Source organism: Ailuropoda melanoleuca, chromosome 1, assembly GCF_002007445.2.
Source record: "Ailuropoda melanoleuca isolate Jingjing chromosome 1, ASM200744v2, whole genome shotgun sequence".
Taxonomy (NCBI): domain Eukaryota; kingdom Metazoa; phylum Chordata; class Mammalia; order Carnivora; family Ursidae; genus Ailuropoda; species Ailuropoda melanoleuca.
The window spans coordinates 11,879,740-11,907,486 of NC_048218.1; the positions used below are offsets into that span (position 1 = coordinate 11,879,740).

General features: G+C 45.6%; 1 protein-coding gene and 1 long non-coding RNA gene across 5 annotated transcripts in view; one reads left to right on the forward strand and one right to left on the reverse strand.

Annotated features, from left to right (window-relative positions):
• Positions 1-4,116: 4,116 nt before the first annotated feature.
• LOC117801507 lies at positions 4,117-5,033 on the reverse strand. Its single transcript, XR_004624087.1, has 2 exons — positions 4,434-5,033; positions 4,117-4,315 (listed from the first exon to the last, which is right to left on the reverse strand). It is a non-coding gene; the product is annotated as an uncharacterized LOC117801507 (long non-coding RNA).
• Positions 5,034-5,130: 97 nt separating this feature from the next.
• Positions 5,131-27,747, forward strand: part of URB1 (URB1 ribosome biogenesis homolog) — a 68,412-nt gene continuing 45,795 nt past the window's right edge. For 2 of the 4 annotated variants that reach the window (XM_002929345.4, XM_034656300.1), the window contains exons 1-10: positions 5,131-5,393; positions 8,021-8,160; positions 9,203-9,354; positions 10,315-10,447; positions 15,220-15,316; positions 17,331-17,416; positions 19,796-19,921; positions 22,117-22,241; positions 25,697-25,892; positions 27,405-27,542. In XM_002929345.4, the coding sequence (XP_002929391.2) occupies positions 5,252-5,393; positions 8,021-8,160; positions 9,203-9,354; positions 10,315-10,447; positions 15,220-15,316; positions 17,331-17,416; positions 19,796-19,921; positions 22,117-22,241; positions 25,697-25,892; positions 27,405-27,542 (1,335 nt within the window). In that variant the 5' untranslated portion in view covers positions 5,131-5,251. The remainder of the gene's footprint in view (positions 5,394-8,020; positions 8,161-9,202; positions 9,355-10,314; positions 10,448-15,219; positions 15,317-17,330; positions 17,417-19,795; positions 19,922-22,116; positions 22,242-25,696; positions 25,893-27,404; positions 27,543-27,747) is intronic. The other 2 variants (XM_019810029.2, XM_034656294.1) reach the window with 2 other exon arrangements.

The window sequence follows — 27,747 nt, forward strand, 5'->3', positions numbered from 1 at the left end:
ATTTACCTGAAAAATCATCTGTACCTTGGGAAAAGTTTGTTTATAACATCATTTTATTTAATGATTGTTGTTCTGTTCAAATTTTCTGATGCCTTTTGTGCCAATTTTGGTATTTTCACCCTTTTCCAGAAATATATCTGTTTCTTCTAGTTTTGAAAGTTTTTGAGAATACTCGTTTATAATATTTTTATTATTTAAAATCCTGCCACAGGTTTGTTTACTTAACCCAAAAAAACAAGAACAAACAGCTTTTGGTGTCTGAATATTCTTTAGTTGTTGTTATTACTGTTGTTTTTTCATTCTCTTTGTAATTGATTTCCCTCCTTGCTTTTGCTTCTTTTCCCTTATTTCTTTGGGTTGTTTCTGTTGTACTTTTTCCAAGTTCTTGATTTGAACCTGCATTATTAGCTCATTTGTTTTTAATCATTCTTGATTTCTGATAAAAAGCATTTTAAGTTATAAATTTTCTTCCTAGCACTATGCCCCACAGATTTTGCTATATAAAATGTTCGTTTTGCTGCATTCCAAATCTTTCTTAGCTTCCCATATGCTTTGCAAGGATTACTTAGTAAAAGTTTTTCTCCCCTCCCAGCCTGATGGGATTTTTAAAAACCTATCCTCTTATTATCAAGGTTAAATTTTATTGCTTGGTGGTCAGAGAACATGGTTTGTAAATGTTGATTTTTTTTTTTGAAATTTATTGGGGCCTTTGTTTTGGCCTAGAATGTGGTCAATTTTTATGACTTTCATATTATTTCAAAAGAACATATATTCTCTGTAGGTATAAAGCTCTATTACTGTCTATCAATTTGAATGCCTTGTTACTCAAATTTTCTGTATTTTCTCACATTTCTGTGCAATGATAAGATGGTAGGCTGATCTCCATAATACCTTTGAAATTTATCATTTATATTTTACTGTCTAAATTGGGTATGGATTTTGTTACATTTTGCTGTTCAAAGAATAGGGCTGTCAATTCAATAACCTAGTATTTTGAGTGGTCTGGTCTAAGACCCTGGTCACCAGCATAACACCAACATAACTTCATCTATGTCAGGATTTTTATCAAGACAGGCCTCTCACTTAGAGCTCATCTATTCCATAGTGGGCAAGAGGGCAACATTTTCTACTGTTCTTCAACTTTGCCTCAGAGAAGAAAAGAAGGCAAATTTTATGCTGTTTTCTTCTCTGCTTTACCATCATTTCAGTAAGAAGCCCCTAGTGATCTAACCTGGATCATACTAATATGATGTGTCTATTTGTCAAATAATTCATTTGCAATTATCAGAAGGCCCTAGAACATATCATCTTGGGTTTTTGGCTGAATTCTTTATTGCTGTTGAACTTGCCAGGTGTGTCATGTTCTCAGCGATGCTCTAAGTCCCTTGGGGGTAGGTATACTGTGTTACACTTCTTTGAATCTATTACAGCTGGTTGAATCATGCAATGCACATAGTAAATATTGGTGGATATTAGTGTTTTGTTGACTTCAATTGAGAAACTGCAGGTTTACTTATCTTTTCCAGCCTGTGGACACTATGTCTGTCACCTGAGTCATAGTGACTGTCTTTGAAAGAATACTTCAGTCTTCTCACTGCTAAGCAAGCTGATGATGGAACTGTCTTGACCTCAGTTAGGGCCACACCAAAACAACCATCACCAAAGAGATAAAAACTTGTATCAGAATGAAGAAATTCCATATCTCTCCTCTCTATGTGACTGCACTGGCAAGCTTTTGTCCAGATGACATAATACAGAGTAAGCCATCTTGATAACTTTTCCTTGTGTACAGCAATACATACCTCTCACCTTCTGAGCATCTGCAATAACATACTTTAATATGAACTTGATATGGACTCTGATTCAGTTTCTCCTTTTACCCCTTTCCATAACTTGAAATAAAACTTATAAGATTGAGGGCGCCTGGGTGGCACAGCGGTTAAGCGTCTGCCTTCGGCTCAGGGCGTGATCCCGGCGTTATGGGATCGAGCCCCACATCAGGCTCCTCTGCTGTGAGCCTGCTTCTTCCTCTCCCACTCCCCCTGCTTGTGTTCCCTCTCTCGCTGGCTGTCTCTATCTCTGTCAAATAAATAAATAAAATCTTTAAAAAAAAACTTATAAGATTGAAACAGATGAACACACACACACACACTTAAGAGGTGTGAATAAGAAGTGTGGTGACTAGAGGTGAATTGGTTGGCTATTACAGGTTGGACACTTGCCTTGGCTAATTCACCACAGTCCAGGGGGCCAGTTCACAAGCTTGTAGACTCAAAAACCTGCATCCTGAGGCTTTTTGATCCACAAGACAACCTTTTAGAATAGACTGACGTTAACCAAGACATTTACTTATTCAACAAATATTTATTGAGACTTGTGATGTGCCAGATCTGTTCTAGGTAGTGAGAATGGAGCCCAGAACTTTGCTTTGTGCCATTATAAAGTGTACATTTTAGTAAAGGAGTTTGACAAACAAATGAATATCTAATATCACCAGTAGGTATTAAAAGCAATAAAGGTTGGGGCACCTGGGTGGCTCAGTTGTTAAGTTTCTGCTTTTGCCTCAGGTCATGATCTTAGGGTCCTAGGATTGAGCCCTGCATCAGGCTGCTCACTGGGAGTCTGCCTCTTCCTCTCCCACTCCCCCTGCTTGTGTTCCCTCTCTCGCTGGCTGTCTCTCTCTCTCTCTGTCAAATAAATAAAATCTTAAAAAAAAATAAAGGCAATAAAGGAAAATAGAGGAGGATAAGAAGAAGGAGAGACATGGATAGGAGAAGCCCACATGAAATGAAAGCATGAGTCATGTGAGGTCCAAGTAGAGTTTCAGGGGAAACAGCAAGTGCAAAGACTCCCAAGTGGATGCTAGCTTAGAACGTCATGAAAACAGCAGTGTTTATCATCAATAGACCAGAACATTCTTCGGGGCAAATCACACCCCTTCTCTCCATGCAGGCCTTTCATAGAGAAAGCCATGTCACTACCTGGAAGTTGTTTGGTAAGCCTGATAACTGAACAAGTGGGGTTAGCCAACTGGCATCAATGATTCATGGCATCAGGCTGAGTCTGAAACATAGATCCATGTTTCTGAGCCATGCCTCATCAGCTATTCTCTGGATAAGGCTGGGACGAGCAGGACAACCTGCTTCTTTTTTTTTTTTTTTAATGAAGATAGTAAGTGGGATTAGGATAAACTGGATGAATGGTTCCAACACTTATAAGCTGGGTAATACTGGCAAGTTCCCTCATCTTCTCTAAGTCTTTGTAAAGACAGATGATAATTTGCCCAAGGTCACACAGGCAGAAACCGATACAGGGCTTTTGATTGTTTCTTATGGTTCCCTGCTGCCTCTTTGGTCCACCCTGGTTGCAAAGAAAATGGGTGGTTGGCAATTAACCACAGAAGAGAACCAGTGTGGACAATTAGCCAGAGTTAAGTTTCTGTCTTTACTAATAGGAGTGTTGCCCTTTATAGCTTGAATTTGAGCATATCTTTGTCTCTTAATACTGCTGTATCAGCTCAAATCTGCCATACGGACTCCCTCCATCTGACCTGCCTACAACATAGGCATTTCCACAGGTGCCATCGTCTTGCCAGGTCAGGGACAACACCCTGGGCTTTTTTTATTAGAGACTCTAAATCCCAACAGGCCACAAAAGGCCACATTACACATCTGTTTACAGAACACAGGACAATATTACCTCAGACTAGGAGACAACCTCACCGAGAATTCCAGGAATCATCAAATTACTCATTTAATGAGCTGGGTCATGATTTATTTGAACACATAACCAAGTACTGATGAAGTTGTATTAAGAAATGGACCAGTCTGGGGGCACCTGGGTGGCGCAGTCGTTAAGCATCTGCCTTCGGCTCAGGGCATGATCCCGGCGTTATGGAATCGAGCCCCACATCAGGCTCCTCCGCTAGGAGCCTGCTTCTTCCTCTCCCACTCCCCCTGCTTGTGTTCCCTCTCTCTGCTGGCTGTCTCTGTCAAATAAATAAATAAAATCTTAAAAAAAAAAAAAGAAAAAAAAAAGAAATGGACCCAGTCTGTTTTTACTCATTCATTTAAACCTTTATTTTATTGCAAAGCATTTACTGCAGCTCTCAAGTCATTGACATCTTACAAAACACAGGACTTTATTTCCCATCAAAGCAGTTTTCCATACATTGCATCACTTTCTCAGTTCAGGACAGCCCCGGAGACTAGGTAGGGCTGGCTCTGCGGGCTCCATTTCAAGGATGGGAACTTAGATGTGGAAGCCGCTGCACTGTCCAAGAAGGGTTTTCCAGAAGTTAAGTGTCTCCTTGCACCTGCTTGGCCAGAAGGGTTCAACGTCCTCCTATCAGTTTGGGGAAGCCTGGGACGGAGGCCAGTGTGGGGCTGCACCTGCACCCCACCAGACATGCCANGTTAAGTGTCTCCTTGCACCTGCTTGGCCAGAAGGGTTCAACGTCCTCCTATCAGTTTGGGGAAGCCTGGGATGGAGGCCAGTGTGGGGCTGCACCCCACCAGACAAGCCGTCTGGTTCGGGCTGTGACACAGGACGGGGTCAGACTGAGGGGCACCCGCACGACCCTTAGCCCGGCTGCGCGAGGGAGGACCTCCCGCCCAAGACCGCCTAGCATTTAGCTAGGGGCATCCAACCTCCCCGGCCAACCCGCAGGGCCTCAAATAGGCAAAGCATCGAATCCCACTACTTGTCAAGCAAGTTCTACTGGCAGCGTCAGGGCGCCCTCGGGTCAAGAACTGATCTGAGTGTGCAGCCGCGATGCCCCGGAGCTCTCGCCCTCGGGAAACGGAGGGCCCTGGGGCTCTAGAGGCCGAGAACCTCCGGGAGGGCTGACGGGGGCTGGTGGGTTCCTCCTCACCGCGGCCGGGTGGGATTGCTGTGGGCTGTCCGCTCATCCTAAGAAGCGAGGGAGCCAGCGGGGACCGCAGAAACAGGAGAAAACTCGGGGCTCTGAGCCGGCGCCACGTCCACCTCCCCTACAGCGAACCGGCTTCCGGGCCTCCCGCCCTCCCTCAGGCCACGCCACGCCCCAGGCCACGCCACGCCCCTGACCACGCCCCTTCCGCCGGCGCAGTGCCCTGTACTCCCGCCCCTGACACCGCCCCCCCTCGTGAGACCCCGCCCCTTCCGGCGCACGTGTGGAACCGGGGCACGCAGAGGCACTTCACCGATTTCCGCGCGTCCCTTTGCGGTGTCCGGGGTGTGTGGCTCCCGGCGCGCCGTCGCACTCTCGGCCATGGGGGTCCCCAAGAGGAAGGCCCCGGGCGGTCAGGACGGCGCGGTTCCCCGCGCGGGCGCAGCCAAGCGGGCCCGCTCAGAAGAGCTCACGGGCGTGCGCTTCAAGGCTCAGCTGCGGGATCCGCAGGGCGTGGAGCCTGGTGAGTGCCGGGGGCCGGCCGGGGCGGAGAGCACGTGCGAGCGAGGCGGGTTCCGGCCGCGGCCCTGTGCCAGGCTCACCCCTCCTCTGTGCCGCTGTTCAGTCCGGAGCCACAGAGCCGGGTCTTCCGGTTTGCACACGGGGAAGCCGAGGCCGCGGTGCTTGGGCATACTGGGTCCCGGGCGGCCGGGGCCGCTGTAGGGCCGCACGCTGCACTTCCTTGCCTTGGGCTGTCAGCGACGGCCAGAGGGCCCGCCTTGCTCAGTTGTGACAGTTCCACGCGACTGCACGCCTCCCTTGGCCGGGAGCGTCCCTCAGCAGGCGCTTAAAACCTCTTCATTGCAGTTGTCAGGGAAGCAAATATTCACTTTCACATAACGGACGGTACTTACCTACTTACCGAGTCCCAACTGTGAGTCAGCTCGGGGCTGCTGAGTGAGGCAGTTTGCACTTCTGTGGCTGTCAGCGCTATTTTCAATAGCTTTGACCCTCCAGCACTCACGCTGATCTGATGACATGTAATAAGCTACCGCAGTGAAGCCCCACAAGGACTTACAAGTGACCAGGATTGGACTAGTGACTAAGATGGAGCAGATTTCTATAATTTCACATTCTGAAAAGCGTGATCACCCTTCTTCACAGCTTTTTGTAATCCACTAGAAAGTAATGTAGGTTATGAGGGGAAAAACCACAATTGAATATGCCGGTATGGGGAGACACTGGTACTCTGTCAAAATAAAATAGTATGAGTGTCTCTCAGGTTAAAGAGATTATTAAGCTGACGGCTGGAATATCCCCAGTTAGTAATTGTCTTCCATAAATTTTGCTTTTAAACAGTTGATGTCTGCAGCTGCCAGCCAGCGCTGTGAAGATGATACCTGCTTTAGCGCAAAATTTACATTTCATTCATTCATTTATTCATTGTTTATTAGGGGTTGTTATTTGCTAGGTAGAGATAAAATGATGAGTAAAAAATGAGGCATGGGCGCTGCCATTATGAAGCATAGGAAGAGTGAAGTGGGGAAGACAGATATCAATCAATAAAATCACGTAGGAAGAGTTCTAAGTACCAGTCCCCCAAAGGAGAGGTACCCGGTGTCTTCGGACCTCAGACCTAATCTGGGAGATCACAGAAGTCTCCCCAGAGGAACTGGCTTTTCAGCGGAGTTGTGGGATGGGGTAGGAACAGGGACAGGAAGCTTTGTGGCAGAAGAAAGAGCATGCTTAATTATTTAAAAGCTCATATTCATGTACACATTCATGGTTTTGCTCAGAGAGCTCCATGGCTTCCAGGTGCTGCATCCGAACAGGTTTCCCAAGGAAACTCAGGTTGACAGGTGGTGGGTGCAGAAGTAGTTGGAAGATGTGGCAAAGCTGAAGTCAGAGGGTGACAGGTGAATCCCTTGAATGAGGTTGTGTTGCATGTGTGTTTGAATCTGGTCTCTATCTTGGATTCCCTTTCCCTGTTGATATGTTCTCATAACTTCCTGCGATGAGATCTGCTGATGGAAAGAGCAGGGAAGTGGAATTGACAGATGTCAGTCAGGGTTTTGTTTTCATCCAGGCATTAGGAAAGGTTTGTTGTTATTTTTGTGTTGTTTTTTCCCAGCTTTATTGAGATACTATTGACATAACTGGTGGAAGTTTAAGGTGTACAGTGGGCTGATTACACATATACTGGGAAATGATTACCACAGTAAGCTTAGTTAACAATAAGTTAGTTAACACCTGCATCGCGTCACATAATTACCATTTGTTTGTGATAGCCTTCGAGATTTATGCTCTGAATAACTTTAAAGTATGTAATACAGTACTGTTAATTATAGTCACCATGCTACACCTTAGATCCCCAAAACTTATTCATCTTATTATTTTTTAAGTAAACTTTGCCCCCAACATGGGGCTCAAACTCACGACTCCGAGATGGAAAATCACATGCTCTACCTACTGAGCCAGCCAGGCACCACAGAACTTACTCGTCTTATAGCTGGAAGTTTGTTCCCTTTGACCAACATCTCCCCATTTCCCCCGCTCCATAGACCCTGGCAACCACCATTCTGCTCTCTTTTTCTATGAGTTTGGCTCTTTCAGGTTCCCCATGTAAGTAGAACATAGAGTATTTGTCTTTCTCTGTCTGACTTATTTTGCTCAGTGCCCTCAAAGGTCCATCCATGTCAGAAAAAGCAGGATTTCCCTCTTTTCAGGCTGAATAATATTCCATTGTATATAGTCCTATATACAGATCTAGATATATCACGTTTTCTTTATCTGTTCTCTGATTTTACCCCCTTCATGGGGTGGGGGTAGAGCTTCAGGCTTAGATTGGTCAAGACCCAGAGGGTGCCCAGCTGTGGATCGATGGCAGCTTCAGGGAGGATTACTGCACCAAGAAGGGTTGGGCTCTAAAGCAGTTCCTTTGAAAGTTGTTGCTGGTCCCCTCCCTGGAGATAGAGAAAAGGCTGTGTCAGAACCCTCGATGTCCCCATCTCCACATTGCTGCTGTGTTCTTCCTCTCAGTAAGTGGCAGTTCCAGTCACCTAGATGCCGCTGCCAGAAGTCTGCCCCTGGCTTGGGATTGTTGCTCAGAAAACGGTCCATGTTAACATGTGGACATTACTTTTATTTCAGCCTTGGAAGCGTTTGTGACTGCTGCCAAGAAGCTTCCGCGAGAAGACGTGTATGATGTCGTGGAAGGGTATGTGAAGATTTCTGTGGAGTGTGCCGAGATTTTCCAGCTCCTGAGTGGGGAGAAGCGACCTGAAAGTGAAGTATGTTATTCCTTACCTGGCTTGCTGAAGAGGAGAAAGTTGCCACTGTTGTGTTCACCTTGATGGAGAGAAACGTGATAGGAATTTCTAGGACTTTACCAGCTTTCTGTAGAAGACGATGTTTTGTTCCTGTGCTGTAGGAATACATTCAGATTTGTATCATGACTTTGTAAAGCATTTTAGTGGAAAACGCTAACCTCATGTTAGTGAATGATACCAGAAGGAAGGATCATAGATTCTTCATCTAAATGCACTTGGTTTTGACATGGTTTGTTTTTATTTTTATTTTTTTTTTAAAGATTTTATTTATTTATTTGATAGAGATAGAGACAGCCGGTGAGAGAGGGAACACAAGCAGGGGGAGTGGGAGAGGAAGAAGCAGGCTCCTAGTGAAGGAGCCTGATGTGGGGCTTGATCCCACAACGCCGGGATCATGCCCTGAGCCGAAGGCAGATGCTTAACTGCTGTGCCACCCAGGTGCCCCTGACATGGTTTGTTTTGAAGTAATCTGTACACCCACATGGGGCTCGAACTTACAACCCCAAGATCAAGAGTTGCACACTCTACTGACTGAGCCAGCCATGCACCCCCTTGACATGGTGTGTTTTAACAAAAAGGAAATAGGTAGAAACTGCGTGTTGTGGTTGCAGACACATACTGAGTTGAGTGTGGTTTTCTGGTTCCAAAGAGATTCAAAATTCGGGATATTTATGAACCTGTTGAGATCTCAGGGTTATTGCTGTAAGGCTATGGACCCGAATATCCCCAAAGCAGTGAGGCCCGGTTGTGAGTAGAAATTTCTCTTTTCATTTCATTTTGTGTAATTGTAAGCAAGCAAGTCTCTTTTTAGTTGGACTATGGGAGCGAGACTAATTCCAGAGCCTGGGGTCCACGGAACAGCTGCTAAGCTGTCACCTTCGTGCCTTTGGCTCAGGATCTGTCGAAGGTTTTAAAGGGAATGTGGCTAAGACAAGAGGAGCATATGTACAGAGGGAAAAAACAAATGAGCTGGTTCATAAGCATTTCACTTCTGTCTTTGCAGATGTTATTAATATTTCAAGTTTTCGAGGCCATACTCTTGCGGACAGCAAGCGATCTTTCCCATTTCCATGTTGTGGGGACCAACATCGTGAAAAAGCTAGTGAATAACCACATGAAGCTCATCTGTGAGTCCCTGTATGCCTCGGGCTACAGGTAGGCTGCCCTTCTGTGGCAGGACTAGCGGTGGGCTCGGTCTGCGTTCAGCTGTCCATGAGTGCACTTGACCTTCCCTCATAAAGCAGAGCTGAGCAGTTTCCGGGGTCATCAGGGCTGTGGCTCTGCCCCTGCTGCCCCTGTTGACCAGACCCTCACTGTCGCCAACTCCTGCCATGCGTCCTTCTCACTCCTGCCCTGCTGTTCTTGCTGTCGTGGGAACCTTTGACTGCAGTCCCTCTTTCCATTGTCCATCCTTCTGCCCCATTGGCTCTTCATGATCAGCTCTCACTCCCTCCCTCTCTGGTTCAGGATTTTGTGGCACAGAAGCGTCATCCCTGGGAGGCCTTGTTTCGCCAGCCCCCATCCACTGTCACTTTCTGTCCGTTAGCTTGTGGACAGAAGTATCTGTTTGTAGGTCCACTTGCGCAGCTAGACGTTTGACATAATACTGCATGTCAGTCCGTTGATTATCTGCTTCCCTCCGCTAGAATGCAAGGTGCACACAGGTGGGAGTCCTGACTGGTCTAGAAGGTGCAGTCTTCCACCACCTAGAATGGTGCCTGGAGTGTGGTGGGTGCACAGTAAGCCATGGATTCCGGGTGGCTGTGGAATGGAAAGGTGGCTTAGAGCTTGCTCCTGGAGATGCACACTGTGGAGGGGTCTTCCCCTGCACCCTGCAAAGGTGGGGATGAGCTGCGGGTCTCCCAGTCACAGGACGATTTACCGGAGAGAGAAATTGCCATCTTCGTGTCTCACATCTTGTATTCTTGGATCCTCTTCAGACTCAGTTTTTAAACTTTATTTGGAGATTTTGTCAAGTTGTGTTTTTTTGTTTTTAAAGCATGTCTCTTTCCTTCCTTTTTCTGGCTTGGGGACAGCAGACCACACAACCAGGAGTGTAACTGGCTTTGTGTTTCTGCTGTTCCTGACATGCCTGATTTTCTCGTCCCTGTGCAGGATGGCCCGAGCTTGTCTGAACCTGATGGCCGCCATGGTGACCCAGGGTCCCGAGGCCGCCAGGGACGTCTGCAGCCATTTTGATTTGAATAAAAAGACCTTGTACACCCTGGCGACCAAGAGGGATTCCAAGGTGAGGAGCTCCGAGCATCTTGTACCTCCTGTGTATTTCCTTTCCCTCTGGAGGGCCATAGTGTTGTGTTTGTCCTCCTTTCTCTGGCCTTGCTCCTCGTGTGGGTGGAGTAGAAGGCCAGTATGGGCAGAACCGTGCGCGGCCTGAACGACAGGGACATCTGAGGACGGCTTCTCTGGGGGCTCGGTAGTGTGGGGCTTAGCTTGTGGGTGTCTTCATGGAGTAAAGGAAATAATCTCTGTGTGCCTGTGGCTTGGACCTTGTGGGGCATCCTGGTCCTGTTCCTGTTCTGTCCACTTCGGAGAAAACCCTTGGAAGTTTAAACCAGTGACACCATCAAAGAGGACATTTATGGCTTTTTAATGTTTCCTGTGTCTCCCGTCAGTAAGTCTTGTCATGAGTAGGTGCTGGATTGTGCCAAGGAAAATGGAAGCATGAATAGTTTTCAGGAGAGCTGTTATTAAAAAAAGTTCCCAGCTGGCTCTAGAAGTTTCACTTGGGTTTAGAAAGGTTCTTGAGGAGAGAACATAAGTTTGAAGACTCAGCAGCTGGAGAGAGTTGTGGGCCAGCTGCAGGCTGTCTCAGCCCTCCCTGCTGGCACTGTCCTGCCGGGAACAGCCGGGGCTCCCTTCCCCACACCCCCTTCCCCGAGCACAGACAGCAGACCAGCAGTTAACCAACCTGTCTGCTGAGGTAGAGAAGCACGTTAGCATAATTTACTCCTGCAACTTGACCTCTCACTCTTCAGGGAGATTCGTAAGTTTCCAGGCTGCCAGGTAGTAGACTGGAGGTTATCATAGTAACGCCAGGTGACTTTTCTGGCTCTGTGAGGCTGGCCCAGTGTTGAGGGTTTTCCTGTCAGGACAAATAAGGTGTTCTTCTGAGGAGAAAATTCCAGGTCTCGGTGTCTCATGGATACTCTCCTTATTATCATGAGTTATTTACATACTATGAACGCGTCAACGAATTCCACTCATTGAGTAATGGCTGCTGACATTTAAATGCTTTTCTAATAAAAAGAATTTGCGTGCTATTAAAACACCAGGGCAAATGTCATGGTTCTTTGGCCTTACTTGGCAGTCAGCCCATCGGTAATTATCCGTCAGATTCCCTTCCCATTTCCACCCCCGTCTCTCTTGACCTGAACCAGCTCAGCCCTGTAAGTAAAATATGTCAGGACCCCGACCACCCACCAAGACACAACGAGGGAAGGCCCAACGTGGGCTCCCCTGCCTGAACCCCGGCTGCAGACGGTGTGCGCGCTGCCTCACCTCAGGCTCCTCTTGGCAAGTTACGTTTTACGTCTCCTTGATCTGTAAAATGGGAGTTGTTGTCAAGACAGTATTCCTAATGGTGTACCTTTGTGTCATGGGAAATGATTTTTAGACATTAAGTTTTCTTTCCCCATACAAGAATGTTAGGGACGTTAAAAAATAGCAGCAGAAAACCCCCATGTGCCCATCCTCCAGCTGCAGACACGGTCACCTCTGCCACGTTTTTGGTTTGTTTGGAGGCAGTCGAGTGGACCCCACACGTGAACCATATTCCCTTATGCATATTTCAGTGTGTACCTGTAGCAGAAAGCGACCTTTTAAAACACAGAACCACATTACCATCCCCGTACCTGATACCGTTCATAACTCTTAATATCACTGAATGTCCAGTTTGGTCTCAGTTTTTCCCCACTATCTCTGAAGTGTCTACACTTTGTCGTTCAAATCAGGATCCAAACAAGGGCTACATGCTGTGTTTGGTGGGTCTGTTTCTTAAATTCCTTCATGTTGTTGAGTTTTCTGTCCCCACCCCCCAACTTTTTTTTCATGCCGTTTAATTATTGAAGAAGCTGATGGATGTCTAGACCTATTTTTTTTAATAAGTGTGTTTTAACGTTTTGGAGGGAATTATTAAAGCCTCATGAAGAGAGAGGATTATGGTTCTTTTTCGTCCAGCCAAAGAAAGCACTGTTTATATCGTTTGCCAAAGAGCAGTTTTACCAAATATGTTTTGGTCTATTTTAGACCATGTTTTGCAGAACAAGCCATAAAGAGTTCAGGATGCTTTCTTCCTAGGATAATAGCACTGTGAAGTCACAGGGTAGGAATGAGGAGTAGGCATGTGACCCTCTTGCCTTTGATGGAGCTTGCCAGAGGTGGAGGGCGGAGACGCAGGGACAGTGAGGGGCTGTCTGGCCAGGGGGATGAGCAGGAGGTGTGGCCATGACTGCTTGGAGTGGGCGGGTGCTATGTCCTGTCTTGGTTTGTTCAGTGTCAGGAACCTGAAATTTGGGGTTGGCTGGGATATACGAGATGGATACCAGGAGGTGAGGACTGCATTCCATGTCTGTTCAAAACTTGTTGCTGGGGGACCCTTGAGGGGATCTAGTCCCAACTGCTTGCTGTGTACAAGCAGGATGGAAAGATCTAGAATAGCACATAATTGGGACCCACATTCCAGGACTCTGACTTCCAGTACTTAAGTGGACCAANCCAAAAAAAAAAAAAAAAAAAAAAAACCCAAAACTTGTAGAACCTTTCTAACTAGCTAGCAAAGCACGGAACCTAATTTAATCTTACCAGGCAAGTTTTGGCATCGTACCAGGCATACGTAGATCAGGATAGCAAGTTAACTGTACTTGAATTAGTTGACATGTTTCTTTCAGCAACGAGGCATCGAGATAGCTTGGGAGCAGTGGTTACTTTAAGCTTCCTGAGGACAGGGACAACATCTCAGTCATCTTTGCGTCCTCCCTGAGCCTGAGATCATGGCATCTTGAATATAATTGGTGTTTGAACAAGATTGAGTTGGTGAGTTTTGAAGGCACTGAAACGTTGCTGGTACTCTGAGGAAATGCAGCTCATTTTCAAGACTTCAGTGACCATCATACCCAAACTCCATCTTGTAAGGAGGTCTGCAGAGTAGTCCCCAGAAAGGGGAGGGTAGTTTTGAGCACTTAGTGTACTTGGAGTAAACCAGCACTGGTCTGATAAGGTCTTGCTGAAATGCCGTGGGGCAGGGATGGAGGTGTAGACCCATGAATACAGTCAGTGTGCGTGGAGTCCATCCAGATGTTGCAGAGTGTGGGTCAGATGGCCTTTCTCTTCTCCCTGAGAGACGTACACACAACAAAATGAGACAGAATTAATTAGAAACTCACATAGAGGCCTAAGTGGTTGCAAGTGTGGTCCTTACATCTTGAGAACAAGCGAAATGAAAATGCCTTGGAAGCTCTGAGAAGGAAGCACTTCTCTATAGTCAGACATAAAGTCGGGCGTGAAGCGGTATGTTTGTACAATTATTTTGTACTTGTAATTCTAGTACGTACTCGCTTATAGTTGTGTGACCTTGAATGAGTTTTTAAAACCTTCATTTCCTCATCCGTAAAATGTTTGTAGAAGGTATTTCACCTGAAGGAGTAAATGAAGTCACAGATGTGCAGCCTTTGACTTGGTGTCCGATGTATAGTAGGTCCTCAGTAAATGACGTTGATCTCCTCACCACCAGCACCACCATGCTGCCAACTACTAAATGGAATGGAACTGTCTGGAAGGCAGACTTCTTAATCTTCTCCAGGCATCCAGGGCAATGATTCTCCGTGGTATTAACTTAGTTCTTGTCAGCAAATTGAGGGCTCTCTGAAATCACTGAAGTAGGGAAGAGAGTGCAGCTAAAGCAGTGGAGGGTCTCAGGGTCTGAGCTAGTGCTGGTACAGCCGATGAGCGGTGCCATGACCGGCCCCTGGGGTGTGAAACGGGTGAGGAGACATGGCGTGTCTTAAAATTCCTGGGAGGGAAAGTTGACTAGATGGCCCCTGCCACTTGCCCTGAAGTGTTGGCGACTGGTCATGGCTGGTGGGCCGTCTTTGGGGATGCCCACTGTCCTGGGTCACGGCCGTGTCTTGCAGGACCCCGCAGATGGCAGTCCCGGGAAGGCCACGCTGGGTTTGTAATATGACAGCATCTGGGCTTTGGTGTCCGGTGTGAATTTATAATACCTAATAAGACCCAGACATCACCTCATTGGTGTCAGCAAAAGTAGAACCGGCCTTTCCATTGGCTCTGGATTTTTAAAAAACGTATATGATTTCACCGATAAGTGAAGTAGTTGGATCTAGACGGGCCGAAAATCTTCTGCTCTATACCGAAGTGGTTCATAAACCACAAATGGTTATGTATGCCAGGGGAAGGGGACACAAGTATACTTTACCCATACTTCTGTGTTTATTAAGCAGTGAGCCATTATGCTGTTGCTTTTAAGCATAGTGGATGAAAATTGGTATTTCAGATAGATACCTTGGTAATTTTTTTCTTTATTTTTGGCCTATTGACATTTGTCTTTTTTTTCTTTTTTTTTTTTTAAGAGAGGGAGAAGGGGTAGGGGCAGAGGGAGAGAAGGAGAATTTTAAGTACGCTCCATGCCCAGTGCAGAGCCCAGTGCAGGCTCCATCTCACAACCCTGAGATCATGACCTGAGCTGAAATCAAGAGTTAGACGCTTAACCGACTGAGCCACCCAGACTTCCATACTTTCGCTTTTAGAAACAGTTTAAAAGAGAAAGAAAAGTAGAGCAGAAGATGGAGGGAAAAGAGCAAAGAAAAAAACCCTGTGTTCTCACAGAGAGATGAGTGCTGGTTTTAGATCCGAGCCTTCTGATGGCACACGCGCTGAGGCCTCTGTGCCACTGGGATGGTGCGTGTGCCTCCGAGTCCCTGCTTCTGGGGGTGGGGGGTGGTGTATGGATATGCATGTGACACATGGTCTCCTTCACCCCCCCAGGGCGTGCACGACGTCCGGCTGGCCTACATTCAGTTTGCCCTTTCCTTTCTGATCGCGGGCGATGACAGCACGATAGTGCAAGTGCTGGAGTTAAAAGGTAGGTTTCCCCCCTTCGTCTCGTAGCAAAGCCTGATTACGATTGGTTTTGGAAAGTCTCCTGCAAAGCAGTTTTCCCAGGTTGGAAAAAGTGCAGCTTTTGCAGCCGCCTCGCACACTTGGATGAAGGATGCGTATGCGGTGAAGCTTCGGTCAGTGCAGTTCGGAGGTGGCTAGTCAGCGTGAGCAGAGATCTTCCTGCTCTGCTGTCTGGAATGCTGAGCGATGTCCTAACAGCACGATGCAGATCTCAGAGACTCCCACAAACAAAGGAGGCTCTGTGGTTCCAGAACCTGCACAGATACGTAGCCCTGGCTCCCTGGCTTTCTTTAGTAATTGGGTTTGAAAAACTAAAGCTTAATTCCTTCAATAGCTTTGCCACGTGTTACCAGAATATCACCAGTAGAGCTTCAAAGAATTCCAGCTGGACCGCCTTTTGGTGGCTGTCACCCTAGAGCCAGCTTGGCATAGTTTAGTCTGTTAGGGCCACTTGCATTTTATCAAGAGCTTCAGCAAGAATGAGAGTGGCAGCCCTAGACCACACTTAGCACATGGCAGTCATTCAGTATGATCCCCCAGAACCGAGCCCTGTCTGCAGGTGGGGAGCAGTTCCGTGGCCCTGCTGGAGCTCTGGGAGGTGTTGGAGGAACAGTGTGATGCCTGATGCCCAGTGTGGTCAGGCTTCAGCCCATCGCTCACCTCCCCCAGTGTAAGAGACCTGAGTCCTCTCCAGATGACTGCCAGGGGCCATTTAAGAACAGAGTATGGGTGCTGGTCACCCTCGGTGTTGTCAGCCCTGATCCTTTTAGGGAGCCACATTGCACTGGGGAAGCGGCCCCATGGAGGAGACACCTTCATTGCGTGCCTTTCCTGGTTGTGGTCAGCTCCTGCCAGGCCTAGGCATTCTGCAGAATTCCCCTGGGTCATCTCTGCCGTCTGGCCTTTATTAAAGGACAGTGATTTGGGGTTATTCGCGTACACTGCTAACGGGGCAGGGCTGAGCTTCAGTTCGTGTTTTAGCGAGCACTTCGGCCATGTGCATCAGGACTTTAAAAAGTTTGACCAGCCATTTCATGTCTAGTCGTTTTCCTAAGGGAGGAATTAAGGAGGTGAGTAGAGGTTTTCTTAGGGGTTCTTTTTTCATGTTAGCTAAAAATTGGACTCCTAACTGTCCACCAAGAAGGGGTTGATTGTGCAAACTGAGGACTGATGCTAAGATGGAATGCAGCTATTAAAAATGGTGTAGAAATATGCTTCCTGACATCAGCCCTTAAACAGTATGTGATTGGGCATAAATCCCATTTTACTGAAAAGATAAATGTGTAACAGAATATGGATCTATCAGAAGGTTGACAGTTAACTAATAACCCAGATGTTGACAGTGTTAACCTCTGGGTATTGGAGTGATGGTTCCATTCAGATTTCGTTCTTTTGTTTTGTCTGGTATTTTCCAATTTTTCTTTTTTTGAGAATGAATTTGCTTTTTTAGAAAGCACCAGTGGAGCCAGTGAAATTATAATCTCTTTGATGTTTCTGCCCAGTATCACCAGTATGTTAGTATGTGGCATCAAGCTGTGGGGGGTCCAAAAATATGAAAAGAAAGCAAACAAATCATCCCAAATTCTGCCACCAGTCAATAAAATGATGACCATGATTTAAAATATAACTGAGCAAGTCTAAGCAAAGAGAGACATTTAGCCAAATTGTGATACCATACATTCGAACGGTTGATACAGAATTAATTTTAAGTTAATGTGAGAAAAGGAAGGTAAAACAACAAAACTGAACTTTTTAATGGTTTTGTCATTATTCTACCTTTAGATATTGATTTCCTGTGTCATGAAGTGGTTATTCCTACTGTGACCTTGTGTAATTGAGAAAAGACAGAACCTTAAAAAAAGGGAGGGGGGAGAAAATGTCATGTGTGCTGTACCATTTTAAGAAGTAATGTTCTCGCATCCGTTCTCATGTTCAAAATATTTTTGAGTTTAATGCTTTGAACCTTTTCCTTTCAGAATTTATTCCTTGCATTTTTAGCTCAGGCATAAAGGAAGACAGGATTTCTACCGTCAATATTTTGTTATCCACACTGAAAACAAAGGTAAGTGTTTTGACTCAGTATTCCTGTCACCTGTCTTCTCCAGTGTTTGACAGGACCCTAGAGCTGTAACGGCTAATGGCATATGGGTTGTTACACCCGTGGAATGGAAAACTGCTTTTTTTTTTAATAATCATATTTTTTTATTATATTATGTTAGTCACCATACAGTACGTCCCTGGTTTTTGATGTAAAGTTCAATGATTCATTAGTTGCGTATAACACCCAGTGCACCATGCAATACGTGCCCTCCTTACTACCCATCACCAGCCTATCCCATTCCCCCAACCCCCCTCCCCTCTGAAGCCCTCAGTTTGTTTCTCAGAGTCCATAGTCTCTCATGCTTCATTCCCCTTTCTGATTACCCCCCCTTTCTTTATCCCTTTCTTCCCCTACCGATCTTCCTAGTTCTTATGTTCCATAGATGAGAGAAACCATATGATAATTGTCTTTCTCTGCTTGACTTATTTCACTTAGCATTATCTCCTCCAGTGCCGTCCATGTTGCAGCAAATGTTGAGAAATAGTTTTTTTTTGATAGCTGAGTAATATTCCATTGTATATATGGACCACATCTTCTTAATCCAGTCATCTTTTGAAGGGCATATTGGTTCCTTCCACGATTTAGCTATTGTGGACGATGCTGCTATGAACATTGGGGTGCATATGGCCCTTCTCTTCACGACGTCTGTATCTTTGGGGTAAATACCCAGTAGTGCAATTGCTGGATCATAGGGTAGCTCAAATTTTAACTTTTTAAGGGACCTCCACACTGTTTTCCAGAGTGGCTATACCAACATGCATTCCCACCAACAGTGTAGGAGGGATCCCCTTTCTCCACATCCTCTCCAACAGTTGTTGGAAAACTGCTTCTTAAGGCTGCCGTATCATCATACCACGAGAAAAGCTGCTGCCCACTATTTCATGGGAAGCCACTGGATTAATTGTGAGCTGTAAATTACAGCTGTTCTTCATTTACGTATCTAGCAAAATGTTATTTTGAATTACCTAGCATATTCTGCCTTTTACAAGCATCTTGTAGAAATTTTAAAACTGGCTGAATTGCTGTCTTCAATACAGAAGCAACTTAAATGATCAGTTAGAAAAACTCTGTGACTCTCCCAACAGAAAAAGTTGTGAAAACCATGAACTGGCAGTCCACATAAAAATAGCTGATTAACATAGTATATTTAAAACTGTGGTTCTCAGCTGGGAGTGATTTTGTGCCCCCCACTGTGGGACATTTGGAAGTGTCTAGAAACAGTTTTGGTTGTCATAGCTGCAGAAGTACAGCTGGCATCTAGTGGGTAGAGGCCAGGGATGCTGCTCAGAATCCTGCAATGCACAGGACATTCTTCTGCAACAGTTACTGGGGCCAAAACACCAGTAGTGTTGAGGTTGACAAACCCTGATCTAAAGTAACACAAGTCGTGAGTTACAGGTTTTTTTCACCTATCAAATTGGCATTGACCTTTTAAAACAGTGATATTCAGTGCTGGCAAAGGTGCTTTGAATCAGGTATTTTTCTGGACTACGTGTTACAGCAGGCTTGGCAGTATGTGTCAGAGGTCTTAAAAATGTTCCTAGCCTTGGGGGTGGTGGGGGGTTCCTGGAGAACCACCCAGGAAGTGAATTTGAAACACATACATCTGGGCCACATCCCCAGAGGTTCTGGGAGGAGCTGAGAACTGGTGCCCCATTTCCAGGCCTATGATCAGGGATGCAGGGAAGACTGTACAAAGATGTTGTTGTCAGCCAGAGTAGAAACGGCCTAATTGCACATACCCCGGGAATGGTGATGCAAATTATGGTCACTCACAGGCTAGAGTGATAGCCCTCCAAAATGAGGTTCTAAAGGAGTTTTTAATAATGTGGGAAAAGCTCACGCTATATAAGTAAAATTGGGCAGAAAACTATAAGTATAATCACAGAGGCGAAAAACCCAAATGGTACACACACAGCCGTGTTGCGGGGCGGAGGGCTGAAAGGAAACGAACCGCGATGCTAACTGTGTGTATCCTAGGATGGTTCAAAGATTGTTGAATTTTGTTGTTCTCTTTTATGTTTTTCCTTTTTTTGGGGGGGGTTACACATTTTGCCATAGCCCTACATGATTTTTGTAATGACAAGAAACACTTTTAAAAATCGAATTCCTTGGGGCGCCTGGGTGGTGCAGTCGTTAACCGTCTGCCTTTGGCTCAGGGCGTGATCCCAGCGTTCTGGGATCGAGCCCCACATCAGGCTCCTCCGCTATGAGCCTGCTTCTTCCTCTCCCACTCCCCCTGCTTGTGTTCCCTCTCTTGCTGGCTGTCTGTGTCAAATAAATAAAATCTTTAAAAAAAAAATCGAATTCCTTGAAATTCATTTGTTTTATTGTTTTCAGGTAGTTCACAATAAAAATATCACCAAAACCCAGAAGGTGCGTTTCTTTACCGGGCAGTTACTGAACCACATAGCAGCTCTCTACAGCTGGAATGGGATTGTTGATGTGAGCCTGGAAAATGTCAAGGTACAGTCCTGTTGGGTTTGAGTTGACCTCACCGTTAGTGTGTGGTCCCACAGCTGGAGTCTGAGGAATCCACCTGCCTAAAAAAAAAAAGTCCCCCCTATTTGATCTGTTTCTCTTGGCTTGTGGTTCTATTAATTTTCTACTTAGATGAAATATGATCTTTCAAATTTTATTTTTTTAGAAGATTTTTTCCCTAATCTCTGAGGTATTATGATATTAGACTTTTTTTTTTCCCTTGAAGAGAAAACTCTTACTCCCTTTAGCTGAGTGACATGCTGGACTTACTCCCTGCGGGGCTTGCCCAGTAAATGTATGGTGTTGATCTAGGCTCGCTTCCTCCTCTCATTGACCTCCTCTTTTCCTTCTTTTCCGTTCTCTCCATACCAGCTTTTGGAATTTCAAGGCCTGTTGGTTTCACTTCAGGATCCTGAGTGTCCAGGAAAACCCCAATTTCCTCACCTCCTGACATGTGTAATTTATTTTGTAATAGTTACTCAAGTGTTGAATTAGACCAGTTGCCTCGAGTTGACCCAAGGCCAGTGTACCTTTTAATCCTCCTCATTTTGATTTTCCTCAGGGTGTTTCTGAACATGGACTTGGCCAGAGTAGTGAAGGCTCAAACTTCCTGTGAACTTTATAGTAATTTACCTCTCAACAGCCCTGTGTTTTACCTCCTTTTATCTCTGCGACTTGCCTATGCCCTCTTGTTTTGAACATGCTTTGTATGCTCTTATTACCAGGAAGCCTCGGAGGCTTAATAAAAACACTCCCAAATGTGGAATTTTATTCAAAAGAGCAAGAGAAATTAAGTCATTCTTAAGCTTGTATAAAAATACAGGTTTAAACTTGCCCCCTCTTAAGAGTATTTTTTAATCTTTTTTTTTTTTTAATGGTTCTACTTTATAGGTGAGGACATTCAAATTCAGAGAGTTAGGTAATGCCCTCATCACTGGTTATGTTCTGGTGTCCAGCCAGAAGCTGTCCAGGAGCCCATTAAGAGTTGCCTCATTAGAATAAAAACTGCTCATATCACCTGGGGACCGTCCAGGGGATTTTGGAGCCTTGTGTGAATATTGGTCCCACCCCTGTCATTTAGGAAAGTACAGGGGTTTTAGGAGCTCCCTGCCAGGAACCCGGGTGCAGACCAAATTCATTTGACCCCTGAATTAGACAGGGGCTAGGGGCGCCATCCCTGTGCAGTCAAAAATCAATGTACAACTTCTGACTGCCCCTAAAGACTTAACTACTAATAGCCTACTGTTGACTGACAGGCTTACCCAGAACGTGAGCAGTTGATTCACACATATTTTGTATGTTACGTGTATTATATATTGTATTGTTATGGTAGAGTGAGCTGGAGAAAAAGAAATGTTAAGGAAATCATAAGAAAAAGTATATTTTTAGTAGTGTGCTGTATTTGTGTCCACAGAAGCGGACTGTGCTGTTCAAACCTGGGTGGTTCAAAGGTCAACTGTATTTATTTCTTATTCAGTCACAGCATCACAGCACAAAAGCAAAGAGAAGCTTAAAAAATGGTTTTGTAACTGAAGTACATGCTGTAAAGGGAGACTCTTTAATAATGGGGGTGCTGATACTGGCCTCTCTGCACTCACCCATCGGGGACCTCAGCTGTGCTGTCCACAGTTTGCTCTTATGTGCAGTGGGGGCAGTCATTGCTGTCCTGCCAGGCGCATGAGGCAGCCGTAAAGATGGAATGAGAACCCTCATTGCCAAGTGCTTGGAACCGATAAGAAATGACATAAAATGGCCAGTTAGCTCTAGTTTCTTATTCCAGCAACTCCCTGTTTGTTCAACTTTAAAGAGAAATATTTTCTTTTTTTAATTCAGTTTATTTAAACTAAGACAAAAACAGTTCATTCATTTCTCTCACCACCATCCCCAACGCCCACCTCTGGCAACCACCAATCCGTTCTCTGTATCTATGACCTTGTTTGTTTTTTTCTTTAATTTATTATTTATTTAATTTATTACTTCTTTTTAAAGTCCATGTATGAGAGTATTTTTTTTTTATCTTGATTGGTGTTTGTGTTCTTTGTTTTTTTTGAATGATACCAAGTGTTTAAATGTTTTCTAAGTCATCATCGGGTGTGCGGTATTGTCCAGTTTTTACTCTGCAGTTGTTACTGAGGGTTATGAACTTGAGATTTTCACTGAATTTTAAAAAACCCTCGTAGGCTTCTGCTGAGGATGCGGGGAAGACCATGGTGAGGGAGCTTGTTCACACCTTCCTGATGGATCTGTGCTGTTCGCTCAAGCATGGGATTAATTTCTATGACGCGTCTCTCGGCACCGTCGGCAGGTAAGGCAGCACCCCTGTGAACCCCGGGCGTGTGTTCCTCAGCAGTCGTCACGTACGTATGTGGCTTCCCGGGGAGATCTGTGGAGTAGTGGAATTGTGGTGGCTTACGGCTAGGACTTTAGATGTTACCTAACTCATCTTAGGGATGAACGTTTGGAGACCCAGAGAGCAGCTGCTCATTACGTGCCTTTGGGGCAGAGGGCTCAGGGTAGCTGTTGACTTAGACACCCAGTAGGAGGTGGCTCACCCAGCCCGGTGCTGCGGCTTCCACTCGAGACTGTGACTCTTGGCGGGGTCTGAGGGTGAGTCTTACGTCCACTTTCCCTGAGGTGGGAGCCAGTGTTATCCCATTTTAGCAGATGAGGGCAGTGGGTACAGGGAGGTCAGGTCACTCAGCCTATGAGTGGCAGAGTTCAGATTTAAACCCAGGGAATCTGGTTCGGAGCCCATCCTCATAACAGTGAAATAGTCCTTCCTCTCCTCAAAAACAGCTGCTGATGAGCTAGGTTTTCTCAATTTGGTTTTTTACGTTTTGTTTCATGTTGCAGATTATGGTGACATTTCATCAGTGAGGAAACGAAGTCCACAGCTGATGGTTTAGATTATGTTCTTTTAGACTTTCTCTTGTGGTCTAACTGTAGTACCTAGCCATGTTAGTAGTTTCTAATGACCAAATAGTCTACCGTTGGATTTATCAACCTGCTTTTTTTCCCATTGACAGTAAAAATATTAGGTGTGTTTTCTGGTCATTGTGAATAGCCTTATTTTTTTTTTAAACCTTTGTAGCATTTTATTATTAAGATATAGATGGTTTGATTCAGTTTCACCCAGGAAGGAAATGACTGATTCCTTCAGAGTAAGGTGATACAGTGGAAATTTTTCTCTCTCCTTGTGACTTGTTTTGATTCTGAGGTTATTATGAATTAACTTGCCACATCGTTTTTTTCTTTTAACCTTGTTTCATGATAGTGTAGCTTTTCTCTCATCAGCAAAAATCAGCTCACTTGCCCGCTAAAAGGTAACAGCAGACTTTTATAGTCTAATATAATATAACACCATGCCTAACACACATTTGTTTTTCCTCTTAAGTAAGACCCATAAAATAGATGATCGTTTGTTTGAGCGTATTTGAATCACCTTTTGGGTGTAGGTCTGTTCAAATAAGCTGTGGTTTACGTCAGTTTTTTGAAGCCAGGGGCAAGAGCAAGTGTTTGCACTTGGGGGAGAGGAAGGCAATTTTTTTGTGGGGACGTGGATGGAAAGCTTTGAGAAAATTGAAATGTGTGGTCCCCCAGTAGTTGTAAGGCTCACACCCTGAGTCCATTCAAGGCTCCCTGCACATGTCACCACATCCGAGAGGCCCTCCCTGGCAGCCCTTTTCTGAAATAGCTCTTCCACTGTCACTGTCATTTTGCCCGGCTCTTGCTTTTGACTGTGACTTAATGCCACATTGCACATTTATTTACTTGCTTCTTCATCACCTGATAGATGAGACTTAATGAGAACAGAGGCTGGTCTGTTTGGGATCCCCAGTGTCTAGGACAGTGCCTGGCACGTAGCGGGTGTTTGAAAGCGCAGCATTATAGTGTAGGCGGGGCTTGGTAAACGTCTTCTCTGAGGGAGAGGTAGTAAGTATTTCAGGCTTGGTGTGTCATACAGTCTGTATTGTGACCACTCAACGGTGCCATCGTAGTACCGGCACCGCCCTGGACATAAGCAAATGGGTGTAACTGTGTTCCAATAAAGCTTTATTTATACAGACAGATGGTGGGCCATCGTTTGCCAACCCCTGGTGTGGAGGTTAAGAGAACAGATTCTGGAGTCAGCTCTGAGACCTTGACAAGTACCACTTCTCTCTGCCTCTGTTGCCTCATCTATAAAATGGAAACAAAATTGGTGTCCCCCTCAGAGGGAGGTAGAGTGTGGTAACTGCCTAGAGCAGTGGCTGGCACACATTGCACGCTGCGTAGATAGAAATGTTCATTTTATTGCATTGTTGACTGAAATAATGTGGATGTGTGTAGTAGTCCTAGTGCGCTTTGTAGATTTAGCATTGTGTCCATTTGACAGCACAAACCATTTTGCTCATGAAATTTTCATATAAATAATTTTAAGTTTTTGGTTTTTTTTTTTAAGATTTTATTTATTTGAGAATGAGAGGAAGAGAGCACGTGCGAGCATAAACAGAGGGAGGGGGAGGGGCAGAGGGAGAAGCAGGCTCCCTGCTGAGTAGGGCTCGATACCTGGACCCTGTGATCATGACCTGAGCCAAAGGCAGACACTTAACCAATTGAGCCACCCAGGTGCTCCAAGAATTTTAAGCTATTTAAAGGATAGGTTTCTGATCAAAATTATACTCTGATTCAATTTTTGAAAATCTTTTTATTATATGTAAAGCTGCATATTGCCTCTTAGTTTTAGTTGTTAAGGGGGTACAGAACAGTGAGGATCCTAGAAGCCGTTGGTGTGGCATGCTCATGGTAAGTTCTCAGATTTTGTGGATTTTGTGACCTCCCAGGGAGAGGCAGATACGAAAAGTCATCCTTCCGTAGAAGGATCTGGGGGTAAACACAGAGTCCTATGGGTTTGCCGGTCTAGATCCTGGGCTAGTTGCTTCCTTTCTGCAAGTTTTAATGTTCACAGGTTTTCCTGATTCTTCTTTTTATGATTTCATACTTTTGAAAACTGTCTACTTTGAGACAAGTTTTTAGTATTTTCATACAGATTTTCCCACTATATTAGCTTCTGGCAGCTGCTAAGTGAAGGCACAGGAATTTGAAATAAGTTAGCAACAGAGGAGGCAGAAAACCTATGGAAAGACTGTGCCATTTTGTCAAGTTTTAGGAATCATTTTGTGGCACCGTTTGGAGACCCAGAGAGCAGCTGGGTGGACTGTGGGGCAGTTCATGAGCACTTCACGTAAAAAAATCTTTTCAAGAGAAAAATGCATCCTCTGTATTTTTTCTACTTAATGCTCACATAAATATTTATTTACATACGTGCCTTTTCATGTGCCATTGGAGGAAAGAGGTCAGTAGAATCTCACGGGGAAAGTCTGGAGTGTATTCCACCCTGTGGTTTTGGCCCTTTCTTGACACTGGCCTTGACTCCTGGGCAGACTGGTAGGAGACAGGGGGTTTCTTCCTCTTCCTAAGAGTCAAATGGAACTCAAGGGAGGGAAGGAGAGATGGAGAACAGGACAAAGCGGAGACTTTTTCAGCCACTCAGGAACAGAGGAGTGAAATTCAAGCTCTTTGTTGGAGAGCGAGAGCCCCACAGGCCATAAAAACACCCCATCTTTGTCACAAGGGAGAGTCATAGGTGCAATTTGCTGGTCACTTGTGTTACCACTGTGTTTTCTGAGGGCAATTTCGAGGAGCTGTGTTATTACCCCGAGCTTTCAGCGTGTTGTGAAAATTCCCTGCAGACCCTTCTCTGCTCTGTTCCTCCGACAGAGGCGGGAACCTGACCCTCCTGCACTTCCTGTTGGGTTTGAAGACCGCCGCAGACGACGAGCTGGTGGCCGAGCTGGTGGTGAGCATCCTCAAAGTGTGCCCGGACTTACTGAACAAATACTTCAAGGAGGCCACGTTTTCCTTTCTCCCAAGAGTGAAGTCCACTTGGTCAAATAACATAAAACTACTGAACAAGGTAACACCCGGGCTCTTCTGGAGGGTGTCAGGTGGTGGGCGGAGAGTCAGGAGCTGGGGGGATGGAGGCCAGGGAGACAGACAGTGACGTCCCCGTGAACTTCAGGACTGAGAGCTCCTTCAGCCATTCTTCAGGGGGTGCTTTAGAGCGTGTCAGGTTGGTGTCCTGGTCCTCCAAGGACATTCTGCTTTTCACCGAGCTGAAATTGGAGGTGGATGCCTTTTGAGTCTGTAAAGCTGAATTCATCTCCTTCATCCAGATTTTGCTTAGAGTGAGATCTTAATGAATTTAAGCACAGCACAGGCTTGAATTAGTGAAATGTCTGAAATGTAGGATAGTTTCTAAAGACTGTTTTAAGTACTTAGAACAACTCGAAATAAGCTATGAAACAATGGTTTGTTTGTCTAAGTGGCTGTGTATTAATATCCTTTTTTTTTTTTTTAAAGATTTATTTATTTGAGAGAGAGAGTGTGTGTGTATGAGCAGGGGGACAGGCAGAGGGAGAGAAAAATCTCAAGCCAACTCCTTGCTAAACGAGAAGCCCAGTACAGGGATCGATCCCACAACCAGAGATCATGACCGGAGTCAAAACCAAGAGTTGGCCACTTAACCGACTGTTGCCCAGGCTCCCCGGTTAATGTCCTTATAGTCACAGACATCAGCCTCCCTGCACACAGTGGGAGTACCCACTGTACGTTCTTTGGCAGTACTGCCTGGCTCGGTTAGGCTCTGATTTGTGGCCTGCTGAGTGGTGAAACATCTAGGATTGCTGTCTTGTGCCTCGACCTGGGCATGGGGTCATCTGTAAAACAAGGTTTTTTTCAAGTACTCTCCTTTGCCTCGGTGTGTGTGTGTATACAGTCCCCACGTGTCTCTTGGGACAAGAAGGAGGCATTTTTCCCCTCCTCTGGGGGAAGGTAGCCCTGTGGCCAGCACCCCTTTGGGGAGGTGCTCTGGTGCTGCTCTCCCCAGGAAAGGGCAGGGGACAGTGCATGGCCTTTGCGGGCCTGAGTGCAAGTCCTTGCTTCACTGCTTTCTAGCTGTGTGCCCCTGGGGAAGTTACTTAACCTTATTGAGGTCTGATTTTGTCATCCATGAAGGTTTTTTATTTTAATGTAAAATATCCCTACCCCAAAGGGTTGTCATGAAGTATTAAAAAGATGACATAATTTGTCAGGTGCCGGTCAAGTGCAGTAACGGGTGAGTAATACGATTGTTAGTTCCAGCAGTGACTTATTTGCCATCAGAGGTTTTAAGTGGCTCCCCAGGCTGCTGGCTGGGCTCTGCTTTGAAGGTCACTGCCCTGGTAACAAACAGTCTCGTGACCTCACTTTTCTCTAACGAGTAGATTTAGGGGTTAAGCTTCCGGACCCTGTTCCTTGGCAGGCCTTGGACCTCTATCACTATAATTGTGTCATTGGAACAGCTTCACTGTGGGGTGCCTACAGTTAGCCTCACGTTTGAAATGTAACCTGCACCAGCAATAATTATTCTCTTTTCTCTTTTTCATAGATCTATGAGGCCCAGCCGGACATTTCCCGGGCTTTTCAGACCAGAGAGTTCATCCCCTTGCCTAGGCTCCTGGCAATGGTGATGGTGACCACCGTGCCCCTGGTGTGCAATAAAATCATGTTCACCCAGGCGTTAAATGTAAGTGGTCGCCTTTCTTCTTCTAGAACTTTCTCCGTTTCACCGCATTGGCCTTTCTGGGGATTGTTCTGAGAATGCCTGCCTGGATTTATTGGATAGTGTGTTGTCAGTGAGCCTCAGGCTTTTCGCGTCCACTTACCTGGGCAAGGGACCCTGGAGCCCAAGGAACATTCCTGCCAGGGGATATGGCTGCTGCTTTAACTGC